Source organism: Octopus sinensis, linkage group LG9 (genome assembly GCF_006345805.1).
Source record: "Octopus sinensis linkage group LG9, ASM634580v1, whole genome shotgun sequence".
Lineage (NCBI taxonomy): Eukaryota > Metazoa > Mollusca > Cephalopoda > Octopoda > Octopodidae > Octopus > Octopus sinensis.
The window spans coordinates 28,925,876-28,937,442 of record NC_043005.1 but is presented as its reverse complement, the minus strand read 5'-3'; the positions used below and the strand labels follow the sequence as shown (position 1 = coordinate 28,937,442).

General features: G+C 37.1%; 1 protein-coding gene across 3 annotated transcripts in view; it reads left to right on the top strand.

The window, feature by feature from the left end:
* The first annotated feature begins 1,051 nt into the window (after positions 1-1,051).
* LOC115215889 (phosphatidylinositol-glycan biosynthesis class W protein) overlaps positions 1,052-11,567 on the top strand; it is a 31,284-nt gene continuing 20,768 nt past the window's right edge. The window contains exons 1-3 of one of the 3 annotated variants that reach the window (XM_036505858.1): positions 1,052-1,071; positions 8,731-8,809; positions 8,849-9,026. In XM_036505858.1, the coding sequence (XP_036361751.1) occupies positions 8,872-9,026 (155 nt within the window). In that variant the 5' untranslated portion in view covers positions 1,052-1,071; positions 8,731-8,809; positions 8,849-8,871. Of the gene's footprint in view, positions 1,072-8,643; positions 9,027-11,567 lie in introns of those variants that run through there. The other 2 variants (XM_036505857.1, XM_029785238.2) reach the window with 2 other exon arrangements.

Genomic DNA, 11,567 nt, shown 5'->3' with positions numbered 1-11,567 from the left:
CATGCCAATGGCATGGAAGCCAGTCAAAGCAGCACTGGCATCAGCCACGTTTGGATGGTGCTTATTACGTGCTACCAGCACGAGGGTCACAACTGCAATTTCCATTTGATTTGATTTTGATATTGCTGATGTTGATGTACTTGACTCAATAGGTCTCCTCAAGCATGGCATGTCGCCCTACGATCCAAGGTACATTTGAGTGGGCTGGTTATGTGACACTGGTGTAGGTTACAGCTGTGAACTCACTTTATTTGCTGGGTCTTCTCAGTCGCAGCATACCTCCAGAGGTCTTGGTCTTTTATCATTGCTTCTGTGAGGCCCAACGTTCGAAGGTCATGCTTCACCTCATCCTATGTCTTCCTGGGTCTACCTCTACCCAGGATTCTTTCCATTGTTTGGGAGTGGACAAGGAGAGCTGTGTGATTTATATATATATATATATAATATATATATATATATATATATAATATATATATATATATATATATATATATATAATAGCAATGTACCCTGGCATTGCCCAGGTGTTATGACCTACAGCCACATTGTATTATTATTTGTTCTTTTCTTATGAGCAGAATCAGCACACGAGGAGTATGAAGCAAACAACTCTTTTTGGTCATTTCCATTCACCAAATTCAGTCACAAGTCTGTGGTTGGCGTAAGGCTATAGTAGAAAACACTTGCCCAAAGTACCATGCAGAGGGACTGAACGTGGAACCATTGGTGGGGAAGCAAACTTCTTCACCACACAGTCATTCTTGCACCTAATCTGTGCATGTGTGTGTGTTTACATTTGTCGTTATATCGAGTATTGATGAAGATTGTTCTAGCAGAGTTGCCTCCCTTAGCTAAAGACCTCATAATTGTGTGACCTGACCTCGTTTTCAGGGTTATTTTTGTAGTAAAAAAAGCAAAATTAGCAACTCAGTTTTTTAATCCATAAGGAATATATGCATGCACACAGACACACACAAACTCTGTTTTATACATTAAGATATACACGCATACACACACACACACACACACACACATATATATATATATATATATATATATATACATACACACACACACATACATCTGTACATATGCATGCATACAAACGTGTACACAGTACACACATTCACACACACATGTATACATACAGCCACTCACACATACATGTCCACATACACACACACATATATATATATATATATATATATAGCAAAATAATTGAGATTCGGATGAATTAGGTATTTAGGTTGAGGCACCAAAAATTAGTGCAGAATTATCCGTAGTTTCAAAATAAGGTGAATAAAATCAAAATAAGCAACAGGATATCCAGAGGTGATGTGGTTTCAAGAGACTCCATTTAATTGAACAATGCAATCATTACATCAATTTAAATGCAGAGCTGTCCTCAGCTGCATAAATAAATAAATAGAATTTATTTAATCAGTCAGACACATTCGTATAATTTTACCTCAATCTTCTAAGAGGGTAAGAAGACAAAATCCATGCTGTTTTCACTTCAGTTTAGAAGTGAATACAGTATGGATTCTAAGCTGAAGTGAATACAGCATGGATTTTGTCTGTCTGCTTACCCCCATAGAGGATTTAGGTAACATTATACAAATGTGTTTGAGTGATAAAATAAATTCTATTTATTTATACAACTGAGGATAGCTCTGCATTTAAATTGATGTAATGATTGCATTGTTCAATAAAATGGAGTCGCTTGAAATGATCGTACTGCATCACCTCTGAATATCCTGTTGCTTATTTTGATTATACATATATATAAATATATACACACACACACACATATACAGAGAGAGAGAGAGAGAGAGAGAGAGAGAGAAAATTTTGCATCTGACTCTTTGGGTGCTTAAATATAGTACATAAAAGAGCATATACTCTTATGTAGTGTTCATTATTCACGCAGTGTTTGATTGGTGTCTTTCTGTGGATTGTTGGGATGGTAGTTCTGGTATTATTTTTTGCCCAGCTTTGGCTGGTATTTTCAAATAAAGTATTCTTCCATGGCCTTACAAAAATATTCATTTTCTGTCCATAGTTTGAAAAGAGGGAATATTTTGAATTTTCTTTTCCCACATTTTTCAAAGTGTTTACTGCAAGTTGTGTTATTAACAGAGAGGTCGTGGATTTGTGGTTTATGTACCCTTACTCACTCATATATATTTCTTTACTGCCCACAAGGGGCTAAACATAGAGGGGACAAACAAGGACGGACAAAGGGATTAAGTCGATTACATCGACCCCAGTGCGTAACTGGTACTTTATTTATCGACCCCGAAAGGATGAAAGGCAAAGTCGGCCTCGGCGGAATTTGAACTCAGAACGTAATGGCAGACGAAATACGGCTACGCATTTCGCCCGGCGTGCTAACGTTTCTGCCAGCTCACTGCCTTCACTCATATAGTCTCTCATATGCCTGTTTCACCAATGTAGTATTCTTTGCATTTGGGGTATGTGACAGAGTAAATTAGGTTTCTGGATTTGCAATTCATACTTGCATTTATTTTTAAAATGTTGTCTTTAAAAGCAATTTGTTTTCCTTCTTCATTGTAATCACATGTTCCACAACGAGGGTCACCACATTTTTGAACTCTCTTTGTAGCTTCGCTAGTTGTAAATCTTGCTTGGGTTAAGAGCTTTTTTAGGTTGCGTGCTTGATGTCTGCTATAAATTATTTTAAAATTTGTTATTAATTTGTTCATTTTTGATGATTGAGAGATGTTTTTTGAAATGATGATGGTGTTGTGATTTCTTGGGTTTTGGATTATGACAAAAGGAATGTTTATCAGTTCATTTTTATGTGTTTGTTTTCCTCTGAGGCCTGTAGTTGGGATGTTTTTTGCTTTGTTGATTGCAGTGTTAATTAATCTAGTGGGATACTTTTGTTCTTTTAGAAATATTTTTAATTCTTGTAATCTTTTATCCTTTAATTTTGTATCTATAACTATAGTGCAAATTCATTTTACCATATTAAAGGGTATGTTCCTTTTGGTATGTGAGGGAAGGGAGGAATGTAAGTTCAAATATTGGTGCGTGTCTGTAAGTTTGTATAAGAGATCTGTTTTTATGGTGTTATCTTCTTTAATTAGAAGTATGTCTAATTGGTAATTCCTTTGTGTGTTGTTCCATAGTGAATTTCATTGAGGTATGTTAATCATTTAAAAGTAAGTGAAAGATTCCTAAGTTTTTGGTTCAAAATATAGAATAGTTATCCAAATACCGTTTCTAATTGTTTTTTTTATATATACATAAATGGAGAATTGTTTGTTAAATGTTTCTGTTAGTTGGGAATAGAGTTTGACCTCTAAGAACCCATTACAAGTGTTGCATAAGTGGGAGCTACTTTTATCACCATCGCTGTTCCTTTTATTTGTTAGTAGAAGTTGTCGAAGAAGTGGCTGTTTTCCAGTATTAATTTTAATCCTTCCAAATGAAGGTTTTTGAGAATCTTTCCATGATATGATTCAGGTGCTTTTTAACCAGAAATTTATAGTTTCAATTCATAGGTCGTGTGGGAGATTGGTGTGTAGACTAGTTACATTGAAACTCACAAGAATTATCACCTGTGAACACTTTTAGGTATGTAGTTTAAATTTAAAAATCCATATAATCCCAGATAAAATTTGGTATCATTTTGTATAATGATTTTAGAACTATATCTATTAAGTTGCTGAAGTGTTGTACACTGGATGCTGGTCCTGCAAGGATTAGGCATAGTTCCAGGTTTTGGGGGTTTCGACATATGTTGAATTGTTTCCGTTTATGTTATCTTCGATTTCTTTTGATTTGTGGATTTTGGGTAATCCATAGAAGTTACTGGCTTTTACTTCGAAGTTGGTTAAATAATTAACTTCATTCTCAGTTAGGTTATTACGATATTTTGAGACAAGTCTATGTATCTTGCTCATGGTATTTTCATCCTTGTTTTGATTTAGCTTCTTGTAGGAGTGTTGGTTATTAAGTTGGTTCCATAAACATATCTCTGTAATGGTTCTTGTCCATGATAACTATTGCCTCACATTGGTCAGCTACTTTGAAAATTATTGATGAGCCTTTTTGTAAATTCTTCCAATTGATCTTTAGATATGTTGGATTTAAGTGTGTGTGTATTGAGATATGTATGTGTATATATGTATGTGTGTGTGTGTGTGTATATATATGTGCATACACGTTTGTATGTGTGCATATATACAGACGTCTGTATATATATGTGTGTGTGTATATATATCTATATAATAAAGATGAATGTGTGTGTGTGTGTCTATCTATTTATAGCAAGAAAGACTACAGCATCCATATAAAAGCTAATTCCTGTGTAAAATTTTCCACAGAGGACAATGGAAGCGGTTCCGAGTCTCTAGGTGCCCTTGTAAGGGAGCTACAGGCCCTTTTCCAACATGTTGCGCATACCACAGTTCCCAAATAAATGACCTGTCTAAGGGAGATAATTAAATGTAAGGGCCCTTTTCCAACATGTTGCACATAACGCAGTTCCAAAGAAATTACCTGTCTAAGGGAGATAATTAAATGTAAGTTTCACTTTAATAGCATTATTATATTTCTTTAATTTGTTTTATATTCATATCTGTAGATCAGCTCTTTTAGAAACCGTAACTTAGATTTTACTCTTTAACATATAATGCATTAGAATTTATGAGGTCAGCTGTCATTTTCCTATTTCACTTCCTTCTAATGCAGTTGAAGTGATTTAGAGTACAGTAGCTATTTTCAAGGAATTTTCTTCGTTTGGATTTATGTGCTTGGTCACAGGCAAGGAAATGTATTACTTCATGTAATTACAGTACTCTAATTCATACACAAGTGCTCCTGCGCTATAATTCACACCAGGACTTGTTGGTTCATGCCATCTTTCGATGCTACCTCAAGACAAGATATTTAAAGCGCCTGAGCACCGAAACCGTTGTAGTGTATTGTGGCATGTTAGTTATTTGTTTGAAATATTTTTTCCTATTTCAAGCTCTATTACTTTGGTCAATATACAGTTTGAGACCAGTTAACAAAACAAACAAACAAAAACAGCCTACAAGATGTAAAAAAATGCGCAGAAAACATACGAAAAAGAAATTTATGCAAACGAACGGGTGTACTGTCCGAGAGGACTTTAGGAAAATTAACAAGATCTGATTTTTCCTTCATAACTTTCAGCAAAATGGATGTTTATTAGTGAAATTTTATAGAAATACCGTTCAAAAGACACAAATTACGATTATAAAGAAGTTTCTGGGGAAAATTTTTCTGAAGTGGTGGGGAGAGGACTGTCGGAAAACTCACACAATCAGTTTTTTTTTTTCCTCTCATAATTTTCAGGAAAATGGATATCTTTTAATGAAATTTTACAGAAACACCTTTCAAACAGCGTAGATTACGATTATAAAGAAATTTGAAGGGGAAATGTTTTTCCAAAGGGGGTGGGGAGAAAACTGTCGGAAAGTTCATACGATCCGTTTTTTTCCCTCAAAACTTTCAGGATCTAATTTAGCGCCTGGTCACCAAAATGAAAAAAAAAAGAAAAAAACCCCCAGTCTAATAGGTGTAAGAAAAATGTGTAGAAAACAAATATGAAAAAGAAAATTTGCGCAAACGAACGGGGGTGAGGTCGGAGAGAGGACTTTCGGAAATTCACAAGAACCCATTTTCCCCTCATAACTTTCAGGAAAATGGATATCTTTTAATGAAATTTGACTGAAACACCTTTCAAACAGCATAGATTACGATTATAAAGAAATTTGTGGGGGAAATGTTTTCCGAAGGGGTAGAGAGATGACTGTCAGAAAGTTCACACGTTCCGTTTTCCCCCGTTTAGTGCCCGGTCGTCTGTAGAAAACGAATATGAAAAAAAATTGCGCAAACATACATGTACATATCTTCGTCTTGGTTGGTAATTATTTGATGGCAACGATTCGAGAAAGGTATAACTTGGCTGCCTCCCACCCAACAACCGTTCGTTTGCGCAATTTTTTTTTCATATTCGGAGAGGGTTGCATCCACCTCAATGAAAAAAAAGTTGCAGATTCGTGACCTGTGATATTTAAAACTTCAGAAACCGTGGTTGTGTAGTTAGAAGTTTCTCAAAGACATGGTTCCAGGTTCAGTCCCACTGCATGGCACCTTGGGCAAGTATCTTCTACTATAGCCTCGGACCGACCAAAGCCCTGTGAGTGGATTTGGTAGAAACTGAAAGAAGCCCGTCATATATGAGTGTGTCTGTTTATTCTCCACGACCAATTGGCAACCGGTTTTGGTATGTTTATATACCATAACTTAGTAGCTCGACAAAGAGTAAGTACCCGGCTTTGGGGAAAATGTACCGAGGTCAATTCGTCCGATTAAAATTCTTCAAAGCAGAGCTCCAGCTTGTCCGCAGTCTAACGACTGAAACAGTAAAACATAACCCAAGAAACTGCATTCTTTTGGCTCGCTAAATAATTTCCGACTCTGTTGTTTTAATCTCTGTTTTAATCGAGTTACTTTCTGGCGATTAAACTGTAAAAAGTGTGTATATATATTTCCATCCATTAATGTTTGATGTTTTTCGTTTCGGCTCATTGTTTCCACAAATCAAACACACCTTCTAACAACTAAAATGCCTGCTCACACTGGGACCCTAAAATGTTTTATAGTTCTCATGTATTACTTAGAAGGCGGTACTGAGCAGGTAGAATCGCTAGCCCGTCGAACAAAAATGTTTAGCAGAATCTCTCCCGGCTTTACGTCCTGAGTTCAAATTCCATCGAGGTCGACATCGTTTTCATCCTTTCGAGGTCGACTTTGCCTTCATCCTTTCGAGATCGATAAAATAAGTACTAGTTAAGATGAAGCCGACTAGCACCTTCCCCAAAAATTTCAGGCCCTGCGCCTGTAATAGAAAGAATTATACATGACTTAGAGACTATAGTGACCTAAATCAGGCTATTAACGTTGGCTGTTCAATGTAACTGCAATCCATGATTTTCCTTTCCCAATACAATTAGATGCATGACTTTATAATATATAAGGAAGTAACAAATTGATTGACCAAATATAATTTTTCTGCCATATATAATTTATCGGCGATCTTTCGTCTCTAGTAGACCTTTCCGTCGATTTCCGTAAAATTTTTTTTTTTTTTTTTACATATGGGCTTACGGGAACTTTTGAAGTAATATACATACATATACACATACACCGAGTAAAAAAATTCAGTTATCTCTTTCTTTCACACACACTAACAGAAGCACTTCACTTACACAACATACTGTCTGTCTCCCACACCCCATCAAACACACACACACATGTACATCAATGCTTCCCATGCACGGTAACTTCAAAAGAACTTCCCTCGTCATACAATCGCTTTCTCTTAGTCTCTTTCGCTCTCATTACTTCAAAAGTTCCCGCAAGCCCATATGTAAAAAAAATTTTTTTACGGAAGTCGACGGAAAGGTCTACTAGAGACGAAAGATTGCCAATTTATCTGCTATGATATGATAAAACGTAATTAAACTCACGAAAGTATTTTCTTTTTGACCAGCATGCTACGGGTACTTTGTATTATCGACGACAGAAGAAACGCCATGTAGAGCTTGGCGGGATTTGAACTTAAAACTTACAGAGACGGAAAAAAAAAAAGCATCTACTTTTAGTTTTCACAGAAATCATTTTTGAAAATATCAGTTTCACAAAAGTTATTGTTATTTATTGTGGCACTCCGTCGTTTATGACGACTAGGATTCTAGTTGATCCGATAAACAGAACAGCCTGCTCGTGAAATTAACGTGTAAGTGGTTGAGCACTCCACAGACACGTGTACTTTTAACATAGTTCTTGGCAAGATTCAGTGTGTAACAGACTGTGACAAGGCTAGCTCTTTGAAATACAGGTACAAAAGAAACAGGAAAAAAGAGCGAGAGAAAGTTATGGTGAAAGAGTACAGCAGGGTTTGGTACCCCACCTCCTGCCGGAGCTTCTTGGAACCTTAGATGTTTTCGCTCAATAAACACTCACAACGCCCGGTCTGGGAATCGAAACCGCGAGTCCACTGCCCTAACCACTGGGCCATTGTACCTCCACTATGTTACTTATAATGATCAAAAATTAATTATAACTAACGCAAAACCGAATAATATGGTTTCAAATTTTGACACACGGTCAGTAATTTCAGTGGAAAGTGTTTAATCAATTACGTTGACTCCAGTGTTCAGATAATTTATCGACTCTGAATGGATGAAAGACCGAATCGATCCTAGCGAAATTTGAAATCATAGCGAAACACCGCCAAGCATTCTTGTTTGATACGCTAATGACTCTGCCAGCTCCGTCGCTTTCTACAAAACCGAATAATAGTGAATTCAGTAACGGAAATGAGTATTAGGAACTTGGGATAAGCTAAGGGCTGCAGAGGTACAAGACACTATAAGGCATTCCCCTCCGTGAGTAACGCCGCAGCCCTCAGTACTTCCAACGATTTCTATCACTGCTTGAATTTAACAAAACAATAAATTAATTAAAATAAGAATAATTAATTACAAATCTGAGTTATGGTCGTTACCGGAACCGTCCGGTCACGGATGTATCACATGACCAAATAAGCAGGAAGTACTTGTTCCTTCTCCCCTGCGCTCGCGCATTTAAATATACACAGCTTTGCGAAGCAGACGCCCGAATATATTCATTCATATAGGACAATTTATATATATGTATATACATACACAAGCACATGCAGAGGTAGCTTTACACTGCGAGTTGATTTCCAACATTGTTTTTTTTTTATGTATATAATCAACAGTAACAATATTTTAGCATGAATATTATCTTCCTTGAGATTTAGTGATCTAGTTTATCTCAATCATGTCCACTCCGTCATACAAACAACTTCAGGAACAATTTGTCAGCAATCAAAATGGCACCAGTATCTGGGAGATTTCTCTTGCTGTAACCGTCTTACCAACGTTAATTATTTTTAGAGACTGCTTGTTATTATTGACTTCTTTATCTTCGGCATGGTGAGTATGTTTTCTCTGAATGATTATATCAACAAACACCTTTCCATACGGCGTAAGCCATTTAAACAATCGATTGAGCTGTTAGAAATAGCAGCTAAATCTCCTTCAAATCCTGTCCGGCTATCTTAAAAAGAATGTTCGATAATGTAGTTTTTGCGACATAATGTCCGGATCACTATTGGAATGTTTTTGATCAAATGTTTGTCAAGCTAACCTAGCGGCAAGCAACGTATAAACGATCTTCACACTGTATTTATGAGATGATAGGTAACTAAGCGACCTTCTCTTGTCGCACTATTATTCTTGTCTGTCGTCAGTTTGACGGTTGCACAACATTTCAATCTGTTCGATCTCGGATCACCTTCAGATGTCCTATGCTTACACACACACACACACACACACGGAACCTTAAGTTAGTTTGAACTCAGAAACTATCCGAAGGGTTGTAATCTTTTAAACTGCCCAGACTCCAGCAGATGATCGGAGATAAATCTTAACGAAAGGTAACGAAGCAAGCAAATTTACGAAGGACGAGGATAATAATCTAAAATATTTAAATTACCAAGGTACAGAAAATAATCTTATTTTTCTATATTTCTTTAATTAGACTGCATAAGAGGAGATACTGCTCGTACCTTGCCTAGGTATTGCAAGACTGGAAGAATTAGTCTGTATAAAAGGGGATAGTGCTCCTGGCATTTCCAGGTCCTACGAAACTGGAAGGATAATTGTAAGATGGGACACTGCCCATAGCTTTTCCAGGTTGTGTGAGACTGGAAGAATTAGTCTGCATAAGAGGGGACATTGTGTCTATAGCTTTTATAGGTCCTGCAAGATTGGAATTATTAGGCCATGTAATGAGGAGATACTGCTCATAGGATTTTGCAGGTCTTCCAACACTGAAGGTGGATAAGATTAATGTGGTCACTGTTTTGTTTGAACAACAGGGATTTGCAAGGTGGAAGAAGTCTGCTTTCAGGGACCATGGAAGAGATAGTCCCTAAAATTCAAAATGACTAAGATTTTTTTTTTCTAAGGGAAGAGCTCAGAAGATAGTCAGAAGCCTCTCAAATGATGGCTAAGGAAGAAAAGAAGTTGTTGTAGGTTGTAGAGGTGGTTGAGGGGAGTGGAGGCTATTGTAGTTAGAGCAGAAGGTATAGACAGATAATGGGCCAGTAAATGTAATGTGTTCAACATCATTATCATCATCATTTAACAGCTATCTTCCATTTAGGCAGGGGTATGAAAAATCTTATCTCAACAGGAGAAGCCAGTCTTTTCTTTTTTGGCGGAAGGATACATGTATGTCTGTTTATTCCAGGTGGAATTCTTTTATCTTTTATGCATTTTAGCCTAAAGGTTGTGACCATGTTGGTCACTGCTAGTCTCATCACATTTTCAATGGCCATTCCTATGTGATTGGCTTTTGGTGAATGAATTTGTTTGATACTGCTGCCCTCATTTTGAGTTTCTTGCCATGATGTGAGTTCATCTGGGGTCTTGGACAGCAGAAGGTCAAGGTGCTTCTTAAAAGCATCTACACCTACTCTGTGTAGATCTCTCAATTTCTTTTGGCAAAATATTATATTAAATAGCTGTGTGCCTTTGAATCCTAGGCTATTGCAGTATCTAGTCCTTACTCTAGATAGGACGGGCAGGACCTGTGGAACAGTGCAATAGCATCCTGTCAGAGGCCAAAGTTTGGTGCCAAATATGTATGTGCGTTGTAAATATACGTTGAGAATGTATGTGGTGCCATTCTGTACTGGTATATATATCATCATCATTGTTTAAAGTCCACCTTCCATGTTGGGATATATATATATATATATATATATATATAATGTGTGTGTGAAAAAGTGAAGAGAGAGAGAAAGAAGACAGTTCATCTAAGAGAGGGTAAACTCTGAACTGAAGCTTCTGCTACCATGTGACTCTCACTCATGTGAAAGACTTCAGGAGTAAATCTGGAGCTGTAGTATCTAAAGCAATGCAATGTTGTTTTCAACATTGTCCTGTCATGTGTTGCTAAACTGTTCTGGCCCTTGCTCTTCAGCAACATCAGTGGAGAGGAGAGACATATTGTATAGGAAACTGATGTTCTCCCATACTAACCCAGGCTTGCTCCCTGTAAAGGATACTACAGCTTCACCTCAATGCAGTGGTACAAAAGCCTGTTATAAGCCTCTACTCAAATTGGTCTGGAGCTATGTCCCATGGGCTGCTTTCAAGCTTTCAATATGTATATATGTGTGTTTGCACATGTGGGTACACCTTCCGAAATAGAATTTATAGACATAATAAGTTAGCCAAGTGGAACATCAAACTTTAGGCCTCATGGAGGCAATGACTACTGACCAGGACCTTTGGTGATGTGCTGTACCTGGGAAGACCTATCAAGCCAGGTGAAATTGTAGTCATAGCTGAATCTGGTTTTACATTGCTGGCACATAAAAAGCACCTTTCAAGTGTTGGGCTTCATAGAGGCAAAGTAGTTAAGCTCCTTTCGAGTGTTTGGCCTCACAGAGGCAATGACTGAGA